This window comes from Prinia subflava, chromosome 1, assembly GCF_021018805.1.
Source record: "Prinia subflava isolate CZ2003 ecotype Zambia chromosome 1, Cam_Psub_1.2, whole genome shotgun sequence".
NCBI classification, from domain to species: domain Eukaryota; kingdom Metazoa; phylum Chordata; class Aves; order Passeriformes; family Cisticolidae; genus Prinia; species Prinia subflava.
Window position 1 is genome coordinate 11632015 of NC_086247.1, and position 19092 is coordinate 11651106.

Below are 19092 nucleotides of genomic sequence, written 5' to 3' on the forward strand. Positions count from 1 at the left end.
CTTGGGACACAGGCTGCTGTAATGACCAGTGGTGATCAAAAGCTGAGAATGAGAACATGTTTTTTATTTAAATCAGACCCTGAAGTACCACTTGGCCAGTACCAGTTTGCTGTTGGCCAGGACACCTCTCTTCTTTGGGACAGGCAGTGGTGACAGCATCAGTCGTCTATCCAGCACTAATGACCCTGTATTGATGTTTTGCCACTAATAAATTCTGTCACTGTCTCAAGACTGATATCAGTGCTCAGTATTAGAGCCTAAATTTTTTTGCAATTGCTGTTTGCAGGCATAAAAATGCTGTTAGTACAGCTGAAGAAGTCTCTCTTGGTTTTGTTGTGATTTCCTCTTGGTTTCTGCTACAGTGTGCACAATATCAGATGTTCTGTGGTAAAAAGGACAATGCTTTCTTAAATTTTCTTATCTGAAGAGAGGCAATGGCCAAGCTAGGTATGTTTTAGTTCTGTAGATGATTTATCACACCTTGGATAAAGATTAGCAGTTTTGTGCTGTATCCAAAGACCAGCTTTTGCCCTGCAAACCAAATATTTCAAAAAGGAAGAGTGAAAAATGGTAACCATCTGAAGCATGACACTGCCCCAAGTGCAAATCCATGCCTGGTGACAGATACAGCACCACATGCAGTGTTGGAACATAATGAATTCTGTGTCTTCATCATTAAGACACAGAAGCAAAAAGTTTTCCACTCTTGGCTTCTCTGTCAGACCACTCTGGCACTGATGGTGATGTTCTCATCACAGCTCAACTCAAAGGCTGGCTCCCTATTTAATTCCTTAATTCCTCAAATTCATGCTCTCAAAGCTCCTTTGCTACTGCTCTGAACACTCAATTCAAATTGGCATATTAAACTTACTCTCTAGTAGTGGAAAAACGGCAAGAAATCAGACTGGCACCTGAGATTTTCAGTACTTTGTGCTACCACTTATGCCCATAATTTCCTCCCAGTCCTCCCTGGTACTCTTTTCTCTGATTATGTCCAACCTCTGCATCTGTGTAAGCTGTTAGAGTTCAAGTTCTGTAAGTGTTTGATCTCTCTGCTAAACTGTGAGCTTGGTGCTTGTTGTGTGCCATCTCTGCCTGAGTAGGAACTACAATTAGTGTCATTTTAGTTTCTTGATTTTCAGAGCAGGTAAAAAGAGGAAAAACAGGGAGCAGTATCCCATATGGGTGAGTAATTTTGGCAGGCCTTTAGAGTAAAGTTCCAGGGTCACTGAATAGCTCATCAAATATTCCCACAACTTTTTTTTTCCTCTGATTTTTGAATAAAATATTGCATGTTATTTTGAAGACAAGTGTGAAGAACTTACCCTTTTACATAGATATCACTTGATTTTTGCCCTGTAAAGATATTTTCATCTTCTAGAATTACATCCTCTGTATTCCAGATTATTACCCTCAGTTCATATCTGAAAAAGAAAAAGGGATTTTGTATAAAGCTCTAGTCAGGCACTAATGCCAAACTCTATCAAATAATGCTTCTATAAAATGAGAAATATTGTATTTGTGCATCAGTCTCCAGTCTCTTCTCTTTACAAGAGTCTAGTGATAGAGTGGGGATGCTGGTTCCCTTCAGGTCATTAAGTTTAATGGACAACAGCAGGGTCACTGCCAGCTTAGGAGAGACGGAAAATTCCTTGCTTTTGATATGCCTGTTCATTTTCAACTCTTTTCACAAAAATACTGCAGTGGAACAAGGCAAAGTTGATTTGAAAAACTTCATCTGAGCAGTTTCCAAAACAGTGATCAGCTTGCTAATAAAGAATAGAGCTCCCTGAGAGCTGGTTTTTAGAAGAAATGCCTAAAAACATTGCATTTTCTGCAATCTAGGTCATTAAAAGGGAAGAGGACTGCTTGGATATATTTGCATTTAAGCAGGTACAATCATCTTTAGAAACAACAGTAAAAGGAATTAAAGTTTCTCCATCCTTTCCACTCCCTGTATGGAAACATTTATGGTGGTCATCCAAAGCTCTCAAAACTTGAGCTGAAATACAGATATTGCAGGTGATATAAAAATTTAATACTGAAAAATTTAGGTATTCCTTGAGTCATTGTATGAACTGCAAAATAAAAAAGATAAACTATGTTTCATAACATCAACATACAATTTCCCTGATATGACAGGTTTTGTCTTGGAAATAGCCTCAGTCTCAGGGTGTGGAACACTCTGCTTCAGAAGGTACCAGAGACTCTGCATCGTGGAGCTCTTAAGGAGCTCCATGAAAACCAAGCCTCTGCCACAGCTAAAGAAACTTGAACCTGCACTGCCCCACCTGAGCCTTGTTCAATCAAAGATCCTCAGTAAGAGATGTTTTCACAGTGTTTGAAGTTTTATAGAGGCTGGAGCCTGTTTTGCTGCAGCAAATATGCATTTGTCAGCAAGATGTAACTTGTGTCAACATGTACTGTTTTTTTTCTCATAGTTTGACAGTATTTTCCTCTGCTATAGTAGACTACAAAAATGGCAGCAACTATTTGGTTTTATGGGGTTGGTTAGTTTAAAATCTTTTTGGATTGGAAAATGCATTTTGTTAAGGAGTTTAATAGAAAGTTCTGGTCTGAAAGAAGTAATTGCTATGTGGATTCTTTGTTTGTCAAATCAAGTAATATAGGAATAGTACCTGATGGTGTTTCAGACATTAAATTCTCAGGAAAGGCCTTGCTAAAATACAGGATGGGCTGAGAATTCTGTTTTTCATTTTTGTATTTTCTTTACAATACTCAATTAGCTTGAACAACTATGTGCAGTATTGCATGTAAAGCAGCATAAAGAAATGGGAGAAGGCTATTCCAAATAGATCTCATCTATCTGTTGCTGCTTTGTGTGTTTCTTGATCTCATCCTTGAACAAATTGCTGGAAATCCAATATATGTAATGCTATTGCAGCAGATTAAAGAGCTCAACCAGGGTCAAGTAAGTTATCTCAGTGAAAAAGCTTTTGAAACCAGAATTAATTCTTGCAGCTCAGCAAGTAGATGATAACATCACAATTACTTGCCTCTAGCCACCTGCAATCTCTTTATTATAGAAGATAAAGGGACAAAGGATAAAAAATGAATATCTTTGTAAGAGGTGTGTGATAGCTCTTGCTGATAAGTTACCAACAGTTCTTTGAGTTATTTAATGGAGGAAACTAAACTAGATGCTCCTCTTTGACTTGAAGTCATGTGAACCTAAGAAAACCTTCCTCAGGACTGGAGAGGTTTGTATTAGTAATTAATTTTCTATTTATTTCCATACACTTAAGAAAGACTCAGTCTTTGAAGAGTTATTGCCACTGCAGTGGCAGGAAAGCACAGAGTATTACCCTTTGGGTTTTCTGGGTGAAATGTCCACAGGGGGTCCTGGCAGAGGCATATCACTAGGGAACATGTCAACCCACATTTGTACACGACCCTTGAAAACAAAGAGATAAACATTACTGCAACTCAATTTCACAGAGGCTTTAAAAGGCTTTAAATGTAGTTCTGACATCCAAAATCAGCACTTCCTCTACAACCACCAACCAGCTCAATATCCTCTAACTATGACTTAATCTAGAAACTTTCTTAACAATATCTTTTTCATGCATATACTCTTTCAATCTTTCAGGTATTTGGTGAGGTTGAAACAGAACTCAAACATTGTCAGCTTCAAGGTAAAATCCATGCAAAAATAGTATGTGATGAACAGAAAAAAGAGACAATCATTGTTTAGATACAAGCAGAGGTTTTGTTAACTTAATAAAGTAAAGCATTTAAAAGAATTAAAATTTGCAGTCACACCTTGTGTGATTACTGTTTATTTGGTAAGTGGCTGTGTACACACATGGGTGGCAATTTCCATGTTGATACTGTACAAAATCTCACATTTGGTGCAACACTGGGGTGCTTGCTCTGTAGGTTTGCAGTTAGAAATAGAAACCCCAATAACTGGAGGAAATGAAAACTGCCCCTGGGTCTACCATCACCACCAGCTCTGAGCTGCTCTACCTGTTCCATGCCTGGCTTGTCCTTATGATAGAGAGGCCGAGTCTCAATGTGCTCTGGGACCAGTTTGTAGCCAGCTCCGGGGATTTCTTCCCAAGCACGTAAAACCTTTAAGGAGAGGTGTTCATATGATTCAACTGGCTCCTCTGTAGGAAAGAATAAAACAAAAAGGAACAATGAGAGCAGAATTATAACATTGAATCCCTTGTTAATATGTTTCATTAGTTATTAGAGGTACTCATTAAAAATTTCCTTGAGTTAAGGGGAAGGTTTTTTGTATTCCACCTAAATAAAGAATGGCCTTGAAATACTTCTAATTTGAATAAATAAGGGGACCCACTGGGCTAATTAGAAGATTAGCACTCAGGCAGCAATATTCCTGTAAAATACAGGAAATCATTCCACTACTGCAGCAGCAGTTATTAACAGGAAGATGGAGGAAACATGTCAACTATTCTTTTAAAAGAAAATTGCAACTCTTTTAAGTCTGTAAAAGACAAGGACACTTGGATTTGACAAAGTTGACAGTAAATAGGTACTAGGAGTAAACTGTGCCTCCTTTTACTTTGTGATGGAGACAGCAAAGACTGCCTTAGAGAAATGAATCACACATCAGAGGAAGAGAGTTGAAGTCCATGGGCAAGAACATTTCACCTCCTGACCCTCTCACCCTGGCCAGTGGTAGGGATACCCAGAGAATCCCAGAGAATGGCACCTCAAGGAAGGATCAATGCTAATACTGAAAGTACTGTGGATATTAGAAAGCAGAGAAAGTCTTTGAGCTCTTGAGCTGCTCTTTCCTTCCTTTTGTGTGGGCTCCACAAAAGGAGCCCAGACTATTGACAAGTGATATCTTCTTGATTACAAGTCTCTAAGTGAGAAGGTTAAGATTTATTTGTGTCAACAAATTGTTATCACTTTTCCTACGCATGTTTCTATGTCTGAATTACTGATTGTTGGCAAAAGACTCACTTGGAATTTAAACAAGAGGTATTAAACCCTTCCTAATGGCTCAGAGAGTGAGGAAGGATGATCCTGTGATTATGAATCTTGGTTCCCTCTTCCCCACCAACATCTAATTTTAGCCAGCTAAAACAAGATCTCTAGCTGCTATTCAGTCAGGCAGCCTCAGTAACAATGACACAGATTATCCTACAATACACAGATTATCCTACAATATCCTGTATCCTCTCAAAGACACCTTCCTAAAGATTTTTTTTACCTCTGAAGATGCATATTTCTTCCCATTGGCTACAGGTAGTCCTGGGAGTAGTGGACAGGCAGTTGGAGAAAATTGTTATAGGTCTGTTCCCACTGAACTATTCCTCTCCTCTCCTCTCCTCTCCTCTCCTCTCCTCTCCTCTCCTCTCCTCTCCTCTCCTCTCCTCTCCTCTCCTCTCCTCTCCTCTCCTCTCCTCTCCTCTCCTCTCCTCTCCTCTCCTCTCCTCTCCTTCTCCCTCTCCTTCTCCCCTAACTTCTTTGTTCTAGAGCAAAGTTAAATTCTTCCTTCCCTTGCAAGTTAAAGCTGGATGGATAATTATAATTTTCTCAACCTGTACAGTGGAAATGGGTCTGCTTTCCTTTTTCAGAATGCCTCTAGAGCTCAAATCTGTGGCCTTTGTTAGTTTTACAGATCCAAATCATGGCCACTACAGAAATCCATCAGGAAATAAGCACCCAGATGTACTTGTCAGAACAGCAGTCTGGATAGAAATTACGTAAAGACTGCATGTAATAAACTATTTCTGTACAATATTGAAAAACTTGTGTATGTACGTCCTTTGGTCTTTGCCATCTGGTTCTATATTTCCTTGCTTCTGATTTCCATCATCTTATCTGACATTGGTTTGTCTGAAGCTCATTTTAGTGAACCAGAATTTTGATTGAGACATCCTGTTGATGGTAGTCACACTCAGTCATCTGCTAGTGAGAAAAACAAACAGCAATACTGGAGTAAAAAATCTCTTTCAGGCCAAGAAACCAAAAATGGATCAAGTCTTCTCCCTTCAACAGTGTTTCCTTGGCAGCCTTCTACTCAAGGTGTGAGCTGTATTTTATAGTTGCCAAGAAGAATGTGGTCAAAGACAAAGCAACACTGGTAAGGGAGTGGAGGTTTTCTTACACTGCCAGAGTGCCCACTACAGTCTCTGAGACCATCTCCTATCACTGTCCTTGAAAAGCTCCATCCTCACATCCCTTTTCCTTACTTTAAGTACAAAACTGAGTCGTAGAATGGTTTGGGTTGGAAGGAATGTTCAAAGACAATCTTGTCCATCCCCCCACCATGGACAGGGGCACCTTTCACTGATGACTCTGTCCCACTCCATCCCAATGGGATATGGACACGCAAGGTCCCAATTGCTTTGACCTCTTTATAACCAGGGAGCTCTGACAGTAAGTTCTATCCTGCCATAATCCATTATCCATGGATTCATGGACCCCACAAATACCTGAATTTACAGAGTGCTATGTCAGTGCTTCAGAAGGGGAGTCAGAGTGGTAGGAACCACGAGGAAGAAAAAGCCAACAGAGAGAAAAGACAAGTAGGTAAGGTAGGACTGGCTGGTAAGTGGCCTGGAGTGTAAATATGGTCAGGGATTTGTCTGACCTTGAATAACTCCCTTCAAAACAGTATTTCCCTTTTCTCTACTTCTCACTTCTAGGGTCTGCCTATTCCAATGTTTAAATTTAGACAGAGAATACATTTTTTGAAATGTACTCTCCCTGACTTCCCATGCTTTGATAATCTGTGGGGAAGGATTTCAGAGCACGCACACACCAATACTAAGCCAGAAGGCAAGTTCCAAGAGGGTCCCCCACACTCCAGCCAATCCTGGACATCACGTCCTTGGGATCAGGTAGGAGCTAGTCCAAGGTATTCCCCAACAGCCACCATGGGGATGTCAAGTCATCAGCAGCAACTGTTTCACTCTACAGATTCTTAAACAACAACAAAAGCTGATACAGACACAGCCTTCTTTGCCAGAGTTCCATGAGTGTTTAAGAGCAGACACAGGCTCCAGTAATCCAGCTTCAGAGTTCACAGCACAGCAGGGCTCCAGCTACATCTCGGCAGGCTCCTGGTACTGCTACAATGCAAAGGAAGGATGCTGAATTACTTCATTACCGTTCTCATCTTCTGTGAAGACTGTCTGGCCCTTGAAGACTTTTGTTCCTACTTGTATCTCTCCTGGCCGCATGAAGGGCCCGCTTATCCTGTAGTCCTTGCACAGCCTAGTGAGGATCTCGCTTGGCTTGGCTGCGTCTCGCCAGGCATTGTACCCTTCTCTGCAAGGAGGGAACAGAGTGAAGCAACATGGGTGAGGTTTTCCTTCAGATAGTGCACTGACAGGTCAGGAATTTCTATACAGAGATTTGCTTTGTGCTCAGTAGCCCTGATATCTGCTCAGTCAAATTTTCCTTTGTCCAGCACTGTGTCTTACTTGAGACACTGCCTCTGTCTGTTTAGGTCCTTGGAGATCAACCTTTCTCTTAAAACACAAAAGCTGAGGCAGTCTTGCCTACAACTTAGATAAAATAAAAGCATGGGCATGCTTCCCATGAGGAAAAGGAACACAGCTTGTTACCTGTTGTACCTAAAAGATTTGAGTTTACATGTGCTTTCTCCATTCAAGGAAAAATGTTCTGCAGCTCCCAGATGCAAAGGACAAACTCAGGTTATCTGGGACCTGCAATCAGCACATGAAGAAATCTCTCACACTGGAGAATGAGCTGGAAAGGGAAGTTTGGGGGTTTGGTCTGTGTTCCTGGATTGCTTTGTGACATTGTCCACCCTTGATTTGTGGATAAAATGAGAAAAAAATCATAGAAGAGCCCCGAACACACATCTCCCAGGTTAGTGCCCCACTCCAGGGCAGCGGAGTTATTTTAGATTGACTTTCTCTGCATTAATTAATTTTTATGCACAAGGTCCTTGAGAGTGCAGCTGTTTGGCAGGGACTCAGCCTCACTGCCTCACAATTCACCCCATTTCAGAGGTTGTGTCAGCAGCCTCTGCTCCTGCTCCCCCAGTGCCACACCAGTGCCACCAGCCTTGCTGCAATCACTCCAGCTGCAGCTGAATAGCAGAGAGCAAAGTAGAGCCCTGGCATGATTTCTCTGAGAGATTTTTCCCATTTGCCCTTTATGCCTGTCCAAAGGCAGTTTATCATACAGGTATGTTGTAAACATCAGCTGTTTACTACCTACAATACTTCTTGAACCAACAGTGCTGTTAATTTAAAAATATCCACTTCCCACTGAGGCTGAAAGCTGCCCAGAGCCACCACTAAGCTCTTTGGTGAGTTTTAATTAAAATACCCTCTTCTGTGACATTTCTGTGCTGGAGAAAGCATAATATCTGGAACACATCTGTAATTTCTCCTTCGTCAAGTCACTCACTGTGAGCTCTGCTGCTGCCTCAAGAAGTACTTACATTTCATATTGACTCTGTAACCCACAGGTAGCTCGATGTCTGCTGTAGAAACGGTTTTCCAAATCAATTTTAGTCTCTCCAATAAGATCATCTGTCCCAATGAAGTCATGGTCATAGATCAAGACTGTGAGCAATGAATCCTTGGGGAATGTAGCTTGGATTTCAAATGATCTACAGGAAAAATTGAGACCTACATGAAGTCAAATCAATTTTGAAGACTAAAAGGCTAGGCTAATTAATGACACGCAAACAGTGTGTGAATAGTGTCTCTTCTAATATGCAATGGGCTTTTTTGGTAGTACCTTTTGCTTCAATTAAATATTTGAACACGCTGGAAACACACAGTGTAAAAGTATATTCTTTCACCTGCTTCCCTAGCACCCTGTGTAGTGTCCTCAGATTGCTCCTACAATCCTGAATCCAGTAAGGCTAATACAGCCGTATGTAAAGGGTCTCACACATTTTTCAGAATCCCCAAAAGGAATATCTAAGTCTTTTCTGTTTTCTTGCAGGCTAAATATTGAATATATGAATCTGGGGACACCCAGCAAAATTACCAAGCAAAAGTTTTATATAAATCTCAAAAAAGCAAAGATAAGAACTCCCTGCTCACTTGCTGCATTTTTCAGGAATCAGTATTGTTGAGATGTTATGTGAAGTTGAAAATATAAACAAGATTGTAAAAGAGATTTGACAAATTAGTGAAAGACAGCACATCCTGATCACCACAACTCTGCCACCAGATTTCTCCAAAGCACAGAAAAACCTGAGCTTTGTCTCCTGAAGGATGAATTTTCTACTTTTCCCCCCATTCTAGGGTCTTTCAGTTCAAAATAGCATAGTTTCTCTGTCTTAATGTTCTTCCACCCCAATTCAAAATATTTTCCACCTTCTTAAAATAGGGAAATTTACTGGGAAAACCCCACCTATTAGCTATTAGCATTAAAATTGTAAATAACTACAAAGCATTGATAATACAAACTGGATATTCACTCATAGCTTGCCCCTGCCTCCCCCATTCCGAAGGCTGAGTTCAAAAAATTCATATGTCTTAGAATTATGAGATTTATTTAGCACTCTATTCGCCTGGAACAGCAACAAATATTGTGAAATCACACTTTACTGTTCTGATATTTATTTTGCTTTAAACTTAATGATTGCATTAATTTTCAAAGACAATTATCATTTGTTGCCTCATTTCCTCTCACATATCATTTTGCAAAACCTCTCACAGATTGCATTACTTGGTATGTTTTGATGGGTATGAAAATGAAATATTATCATACAGTGTGACACCAATTTCCAATGTTTTCACCATCAGAATTACAAAACATGTAAACAGGCAGAAATCTGCATATAGAAAACACTTAGTAACAGCAACAGTGGTAGCAAGAGATAAAGCACAAATTACACTGAATACAAAAATAAGTCATCACTGACCTTCCAAATACAGGGTTTAGCTGCTTGGGGATGTAGTTTTCCCTGTCTTTAATTTCTGTGTTGCCCAGCCTCAGCACAATGTAGGGATCTGACTTGCCATCTGGATCAGCTGGGCTGAGGTTAAACGCCTGTTAAGAAGAAAAATTATGTCCTCAAGAAGTTTGCTTAAATACATCAGGGTCCCTACACAGGACTCTGGTTTTCTTTGCAGTCCTGGATGTTCTGGAAGTTCAGGAGCTTTGCCTGCCTCCTGTAATGTAAAATTTGGCCTGTAGTTTTGTAGGCTACTACAAGAAGATGATCTGGAGGAGAAGAGTGTTTGCAAAGCTGGAAGTGTCATCCCATCGCTAAGAGAGAAAAAGCTGAGCAAGAGAGGCAATGCCAAGGAAGAGGTTGGCTGCACAAGTGCAGGTAGAATTCAGGAAAGATTTACCCACAAATATTGTTCCAGATCCTTGAACAGTGCAAAATAATTCTTTATAGAATCACAGAATTATAAATGTTGGAAAAGATATCTAAGTCTTCATATTTATTCAGGAAGTAAAAAAAATCTCTTCATATTTTGTTGCCACAGTCTCTCTGCATGCCATCTTTCTGTCTTAGATTACCTGCAAATCTCTTGCTTCTCTGAAATATGAGTTTCTTCTACCTCTCACACCATTTTTTTTCTCTTGTGCTCTTTATTTCTACTTTATCAACCCCAAAATTTATTCACATGTAGAACTTTCATAGCATGCTATTCACAGCCCCTCAAAAATATGCTACCATTTCCCCCTTACTGAGGTTTTGTTTAAGTGTGTGTCATTTTGAACAACTCTACTCATTAAAAGTGGCTGTATTTACATATTGTGGCTGGAACAGGTTGTCTATACTATGTTAGTTATGTATCCAGAGCTTTTAGTTTGAACAAGTAAAGTGATTCTCCAGCCTTGCAAAAATCTCCAGATTTATTGTGAGGAATATATATAACATTTTCTACTCTGAACACCCATTTTTTTTGGTATGAAACATTGTCTGAAATATGACCAGGAATAAAACCCAAACCCCATGGATGAGGATTTTCAGAAGCTTCACTGCAAAGACATTTAAAGTAAACTGAATTGAAAAGAAAAATCCAAGTTATTTCATGGTTAAAAGAGCATCTGTCTACTTACCGCCACAATATAAACCCTGATGAGCACTTTGACAGAGTGGTTTGGGGGTATCCCTTGCAGGATGTGGGGCTGCCCTCCATCCAGCAAGCTGCCATCCTCAGGACTTGGGTATATACAGAAGGAGCCCTGGAAATACATCGACTCTCTTGAAAACAGATCAAGTGCAGTCAAAACCAACCCTTTCAATGAAAAAAACATCATTCATGCAACTTATTTTGTGGTAGCCCTCACAGGGAACCCAAACTGCATTGCACTAAACATGACCTTTTAAAATGTCTTTTCTCTACAATATGGTTCTAGTATACAGGTACTATCATATCTAGGTATTTACAAGGAGTACCTCCATGCCTATTGACTATTTAAAACTAATTACTTGTAAGCACTCTAAATCCAGTTTTCTTATAATAAATATTTTAAAACTAATATTTTGACCTTAACAGTATATTGGCAAATTAGTAATTCCATTGAGTGAGTTTCCTAATGGTGCAACAGGAATCCAACTGTATTTTTGTAATGCCTTAGGAAGGCTGACCTGGAACAGAGACTAAATAGAGCTAAGAGAATAAAGTAGGTATTTATTAAAAGGCCTTTAAGGATACACCTTGGGCAGAACAAGAGCCTGGCCAGGCTATACCCAAGATGGATCCAAAATGGTCATTAAAAAATGGACCAGTCACGAGGTCTCACACTTTTATAAGTTTTCATCCAATATTTACATATTCGGGTTAATTGTCCAACTACAGTTTCAGATTATGAGGTCCCATCCTTCTTGTTTTCTCTCTTCAGTCCACCATTGTTTATACTTTTGGGCTTGAAACTTGTAAACGTTGTCCTTGGTCTCAAACTGGAAAAAGATTTGTTTTGTCTACCTGCCCTGTGAAGAGCTTACTAGCACTTAATATGAGGCTCAGAACTACAGCCCTAGGCAGCACAGAACCTGAAAAACACGAAAGCTAAAACTTAAGGCATCATTTGCAGCTCACATAAATCAATATTGATTCATGTTGCTGAGTAGTTCATACTGCCTGAAAGCAATTAACAAGTTGTTTGGATAGAAATCTGCGTCACAAGCTAATTGAGATATCAATGAGTTTAATCAGTTCTTCTAAACTACAAACAAATTCTAATAACATCACTCAGGCCTTGTATTTTTCAGATTGCCTTATGGAGCCCTGGATGGGGCTGTACCTGTGAGGGCCTACACTTAAATGACAAAATTACATATAAGGTTCTGTAACTGATAGTGTAGAAACCAAGTTGCATTAGTGGAACCTGGACTACATAATGTATTTCTTCTTCTCCTTCAGTAACTTCAAACTCCTTGTGACTCCTTATTTCAAAGCAGAAGTGAACACTTGGTGCTGGATGACACTTTTTTTCTATCAGATAATGGGAAAGCAAAAAATTTGACTCTAGATATAATAAAACTAATTCTATTTACAACAGACTATCAATGTCTATTTCTTTCATCCCCAGCATACCTGAAATATGTATTAAAACCTAATGTCTCTAATTTATTACCCATTTATTCAACATTAAAGTTTACCTTAAATTTTCCTATTATTCTGTCTTCAGCATCAGCATGAACTTCATCATTAGATTTTCCTCTTAAGAGCTGGAAAGTTTTCACCCAGTCCTCAAAGTTATTAAATTCACTCTCCAAGTCTCCTTCATAAATCTTTGAAAATAGAAGAATGCTTATATTTTGTGGTGCAGTGAATATATTTATAGAAACTTTTTTATTAGAGAATGAATAAAAATTCATTTTGACCCAAAATACAGACTTTAATAAAAACCAAGGTTTTGCAAAAGTCCTTGAGGAAAAAAGTTAATTCCCCATTTAAAACAGGACCAGTTTTATCCTCAGCCAAAGTCTTTCCCCAACTATTGAAATAACACATTAATGCAGCAGGTGAAAGTGAATCTGGAGGGGCCAAAATGAACATTTGTAAACACTGGTGTGAATGAAAAATTGTGGATGTCCTGCTCTTGGCTTCTGTTTCCTTGCTGCACTGTGCCTTTGTTGAACTGACCCATTCTATTGTGTTAATGTGTCAAAGCTTGAGAGCAAAGCAGACAATAAAAAAGTGCTGTGGGGACAGAGCTTTAGGATAGCTCAAAAGACCAAATAATTTTTCAAAGAACGTGTTTTTTCAATAGTCTCCCCCAGTAATTAATCAAGCATGAAACAGAAGGGGCTATACTACTGCCATCTCTTTTAAAATGGAAACAGCAGCTTCAAATTCCCATTTATTCAGCTACAATCTAATCAAAACTGTCCTAATCTTTTCAAACCTCTCATCTCTCCAGACATTTTGCACAACCCATGCAGTTTTCTTTGGATTCCTTCTATCATTACCCAAACAAATCTAATGTGAGCTGAGGATTATTTCCCATCAGGGAGGATGCAGTAGCCATCACAGCAATGCTTTCCATCTCTTTTTAAAGATATTTTTAATAGGCTGCAATATTTCTAACATGAAACTTGGGATTTCCAGCTACAGTATTTTACATGCAAACAACAAAACAGAATTTCACTGAAGTCTCTCCGGGTTTGTGTACACCAATAAATTCTATGTCTTAGACCAAGTGGGCCACATCCACCCTATGAGTCCCTGGTTTCCTCTGTGTCCCTTGTGCTGAAGGGCATTATCACTATAACTTCATGTGTTTTATTAATTTTAAAGTGTCTGAAATATATGTAAGGAGGGTTTGCTGAACTCAGCTGCTGATGTCAAACTTTGGAGAGACAATGAATAACAACAGTCCTACCTCAGCCTTACTTTTCTCTTACCTGCAGTGTTGCTAGGTTTGGAGTTTCCTTTTGTACCCTTTTCAATGTCTTATCCTTCTTCTTTTTGTCTGGCTCATCCTCTATGATCAATGCTATGTGGTCAGAAGTCTGCTTATCTGCAGAAATTTAATGACATCATGTATGTCTTAGTAAGCAAAGCACATAAAATGCTTCAGACAAAGATACAAAATACATTTTTTTAAAGAGTCCCTCTTGTGCTTTACTGGTCCTCTCAGGCAGAGGTGGCAATTTATGCTCTCTGTGGCTACCAGTCTTCATAATGAGCTTGTTGGACCAAGTCCTGTATGACCCTGTTCCTGATGGCCACCTCACAGACTACCCTTTTCCTCCCTCTCTGACTCCCTTCCAATGCAAATAAACAGATCATATAAACAGCTTTCACATAAAATTTAAGGTTTATTTAAAACTGAAAGCTATTGTTTAGGCTGACAGCTATGACAGATATCAGTATGACCCAAGGAAGGATGATCCTTCTCTGCTTGTAGACATCACAAAACAGGTGTATCTCACCTGGTGAAAGCTTAGAAGTGTGAGAAGTGGAAGGAGGTACACCAGACTAAAGTCAGATTCCAAATACTGAGAGCAGATTTCCCAACAAAAAGAGGGTGAGGCTTCAGAAATTAAGCTGAGGTAGTTCAGTTCTTTGGCTGAAATCTGGATTTTGAGTTCACTTCAATTTTTTGAGTAGTTCCTGTGTGTTTAACGGCTCTAAATATTTAGAGATACATATTTCGTGGCAGAGATGTCCTGTATGTATAATGCTTATCATCACACGTGAAAATTTGTAACAAAAATGATCAGAAGAGAATTTACAAGGTCTGAAATCATCAGTCAGAACCAATATGCCACAACTGCCTGAATGGGCTGTGGGTGGATGTCATAACTGTAAATGAACATCACATTCTTGTAGAACATTTCCTATGTAAATATTTCCTCCATTTGGACAAGTGAGCTTAACTCAGAGATTGATCTTCTCATCTCTCAGCAGCCCTGATGATCACTGAAGCACCATTATGTGCTATCCCCAAGGGGATGTCATGTGATATTTAGGTCATTCAGACCTCCATTCAGACCAACCTCAACAACCCCTTTAAACCTTTAAATCACCTCAGTCACTGAGGGAGTGTGGTCAGCTTTGGCACAAAAAGGGGATTAACTTCATTCTGAATAGCAGCTCTGTATAAACAGTAAATATTTGTTTATTTGCCCAGCCTTCTCAAGCAGTCATATTTGTCCAAAAACAAATTTTTCCAGAATTCAGTTTGACTGTGGCAGGACCTGTTGAGCCATGGAATATATATGTATGGAGACACACATACATACACACTCAGAGCCTGTTTCTGGCCAATTCTTTAAGATTCTTGTGAAAAAAACTCCTAGAACCTGAGCTAGATAAAGTTTTCCAGCTATGGAAATAACACACATGACTACAGGTCTCCTAGCAGAAGCTGTTCCTGCATCACTGATCCTGAACTGGATTCAAAATTGAGAGGGGTTTCTTTTCCATAACCTGTTACAAATGCAGCCTAAGATCAGGATAATGTCTATCTTGTATCCTTAGGACTTTGGCTTTGCTAATCTTTGTGCTTGATACTTCAGTGATAGGAAATGCACGTTAACCCAACACTGGCTGTGAAGTTTTAACCTCTCCATCATCTGATCAGCCTTAGAGAAAAGAACCCAGTACACCAACAGTAACCAATGTTACCAGACATTAGTTGCTGCCAGTAAAATAGTAGAGAAAAGATACTAGAGAAAGTATTGGTGCAAAATAATAGAAAAATGTAAATAATTTACTTACTGTCTTCAGGTTTTCCTTCACTGGAAAAAATCCCTTTAGCCTTTCAAAAGAAAAACACAATGGACAAAATCCTCATTATGAGTGTAATACTGAAAAGGAATTACTCAGCAGTAAATCTATGTTTAAAACATTGCTCATCCGTGAGAGTTTTGGGCATGCTGGGTGACTCACCTTTTGCATTTTGAACACAGAAGCATAGTATTTTGACCACCAGTCAATAACATTTTCAGCTGATTCATCTGCAATGGTTCTTTTTTTCCTCTTTGTTGACCGTCGGATGGACTTTTTGATATCCTACCAAATGATGGCCAAAGCAGTAGAACTGATTAAAACTGTTAATCACCTGACTCACGACATTCAGCACGAACAGCTGTATACACAGAAAATTTCAGCCTCCGAGAGTTAAATAAAATGCAATATGAATTCTTGTCTCTGTCTTTTATTCCAAGACATTTCATCATGATCACTGTACTATTAAAGCTATCTCTGCATTTTCTACTGACTATGCCACGACTCTAAACATTGGAGACGTTGCCACAGAAGCAACCCATACAATAGGCAAATCTACACACACAATAAATAATGATGTTTCAAGGAATGCAAACATTCAGATATAAGGTGGCTTCTCCCACTTGAGTCTGCAAGTATTTTAAGAATCTACTAGTGGAAGTAATGAAATTCTGTGGGGTCAAAGCTGTATTGTGAACTAGTTCTCTTGAGGGTCAGCAAGATAATGTGGGTGTCAACATCAATACCCAAAATCTCTAAACCTGGGGTCAACAGATTACCTCTTTATAAGAAAGGGCTGCATGAGGAAGTTAGCTGATAGTTTCAGCTGTACCCACCTTCTGTTTCTTCTCTTTCCCTGGCTCAGAGGCAGAGTGCTCTGGTTCAGTGGCAGGAAGTGCTGTGAGGGATGGCTCTGGCTCTACCACTGTCCATTTACCCCCCTCCACCTCAGCGTAGATGTCATCAGCTGAAAATGGTTCCTCTTGGGATAGCTCAGCAGGCTGGGATGACTCAGGTGAAGCTGAGATTGTAACTTTGCAAGTTAGGTAAGATTATGCCAGAAATACTGTCATAGCATTTGATGATCATCAAATAATCAAGTGATTAAGGGTTTGATCCTATGCTCAACACAATAAAGCACACTTCTAAGTGTAAACCTCTAAGAAGGTCCATTGTCTTTTTATTTGGGGTCAGAACTGAACACTTACCTTTCTCAGTTCCTGCAATGTCTACTCTGATAGGTGCAGCTTGAGGACCTAATGGGGTTTTACATAGGAATTGCTTAAGACAATTGATGGTATGTGTTCCAACAAGAGTACTCCGCCCAAATGCTCTCCAGTCGACCACACAGATGCTTAGTGGTGGATGCAAGAGTTCATTTTCAGGCAGCTCCTAGTGCAGGAGACAGACAGCAGCATGAGAGAATTGCTAGAGAACATACAACACAGAACACGTATAGAATATTTCTCATGCACAGCAATAAGGCTTCTGCTCTTCCCTCCCTCCCTTCTCCTCCTTAGCTACGAACATATTCATAATGCAAAATGCATTCAGCATCAGCAATATGATTTTGGTTTTCTGCAAAAAAAGCTTTGTTCTTTAAAATACAGAATGTGCTGCTGAGATGAATCACCTGCTCCCATTGAAACATCTCTTGTTAGAATAAACTGAGAGAATCAGGAGCATTCAGAAGGATGGAATGCAGCATTGGAAGTTGTGAGTCTTAATTTCACTGTTGCTGTGTTGAAGGCTATTGACCTTATCTGCCTCAGTTTACCCAACAACAAGATGTGAACCCTGGGTAGTTACATGCCTTATAGGATGAGCTACCAAGAGGAAAACAGCCCTAAGGACAATACAATAGGAGCTAAAAGTACTGTAGAAACTGTACTTCAGCATCCATGTTATTGTTTTGATATACTTCTCTGAAGAGCAAATTGAATAGACTGTTTTATTCTGATGGTGACTGATTCTGAAAGTGCCAGCTCTTATAACCCAACCAGTGATACATTACTTTGCACTTCATAAAAGCAGGTGTGACAATGTGAGAAGGTCCTGAGCTCATAAGCCAGAAATCATCAATACCCTCAGTAGTCCAGTAACACACAAAGGAAAGTTGCAAGAAAGGAAAGAAAACAAAGGAAACCGAATGCTACCCAGCAAAATTGGAAAGGAGGAAGAAAAACACTAAATATATTTTTGTTGGCTGCCCACAAGTTCCAAACCATCAGTAAAAATCTGGTTGCAACATATTTTCTTATCTATTTGATACTTAACATGAAGAACATAATTTTCTTTTATCATATGGTTGTAGCAGAAATCTTAAAGCATTTTCAAATCAGTCACTTTTGCAAGAGAACTGACATCCCTTAGTATTTAATCAAGACACCAAAGAAATTATTTGATAAGAAAGGAAGGATAATGGTAATTAACACCTTGTCTGACCAGAGAACAGACAGAGGCAAGGGACAGCATGCTGTACACACCACTTCAAACCAGTCTGCAAGGCCAGTGAAGTTGGGATTTTTCTTGTAGCTCTGTATGACAGAGGATTTGACTCCTTTCCCCGCACACTCGATGAGAACCTGGGGCCGATCTACCGAGAGGAGCTGGACTTTCTTCAGCTCTCGAACACCCCAGAACAGGACCTGTGGTGTGCAGAGAGAAGCACTGTTAGCCTGCAGAAACTCTGGCTTGGCATGGGGAAGTGGGCTAGTGAGCAGGTGGTGTGAAAAATGCAGAATGAGTGGCAGTGAACAGTGAGGCTGGGCAGCATCGGGCATTGCAGTGATAGGAAAAGCTGCCACTTTTCCCACCTTTCTACTATAAGTCTATTTTGGACACAAATCATCGAAGAGAGAAGAGCGGGGAAGATGTAGACATTTGTAGACAGGCAAAAGGCACTGTTTGGCTGAAGTCTGGGACCCAGAAAAAGCCTGTGAGATAGCTGATGCCAAACTTCAGTTCCAGTGATGCCATTTGCATGGGGAAGCTCTCCATCTCCTGTGGACACTTCCTTGGCTGCACAGTGTGGATCCACCAGCCATGCTCTGCCACAAGAGAAGTCTCTTCCCAGCAGGTCAGGATTGAGACACAGCCCCACTGTTCCCCTCAGTGGAAGCACAGCCTTACATAGCTTATATGCTATTTTCATGTGAATCTTATTGATCAAGACTGTAAAATCATCAGTTACTGTTACAGTTCAACAAGAGAATAAAAGGGGATGAGATTGGGAAAGGGAAATAGTCGAAGTATCTCACCTCCACTCTGTATTTGCTTAAAACAGGCCGTATGTTAGCTGGAACTGGGTAAATCTGGCCAATATCTGGTGGATCCAGTGGGGGAAGTCTGTCTGGATCTGACTCAGGAATCTGAAAAATGAAGCAGTTGTAACTCAGGCTGGTTTTTGGAAGAATAAAACCAGTATCAGAAGTATCTGTTGATAATGGTA

General features: G+C 39.8%; 1 protein-coding gene across 1 annotated transcript in view; it reads right to left on the reverse strand.

The window, feature by feature from the left end:
* The window catches only part of FER1L6 (fer-1 like family member 6), a 67543-nt gene that overhangs the window by 8000 nt on the left and 40451 nt on the right, over positions 1–19092 (reverse strand). The window contains exons 23-37 of the mRNA XM_063415114.1: positions 18902–19012; positions 18128–18289; positions 16850–17033; positions 16478–16662; positions 15804–15926; positions 15633–15672; positions 13811–13926; positions 12563–12694; positions 11017–11142; positions 9863–9990; positions 8423–8593; positions 7115–7275; positions 3991–4133; positions 3327–3415; positions 1326–1424 (exon numbers count right to left, since the gene is read on the reverse strand). Coding sequence (XP_063271184.1) covers positions 1326–1424; positions 3327–3415; positions 3991–4133; positions 7115–7275; positions 8423–8593; positions 9863–9990; positions 11017–11142; positions 12563–12694; positions 13811–13926; positions 15633–15672; positions 15804–15926; positions 16478–16662; positions 16850–17033; positions 18128–18289; positions 18902–19012 — 1970 coding nt within the window. The remainder of the gene's footprint in view (positions 1–1325; positions 1425–3326; positions 3416–3990; positions 4134–7114; positions 7276–8422; positions 8594–9862; positions 9991–11016; positions 11143–12562; positions 12695–13810; positions 13927–15632; positions 15673–15803; positions 15927–16477; positions 16663–16849; positions 17034–18127; positions 18290–18901; positions 19013–19092) is intronic.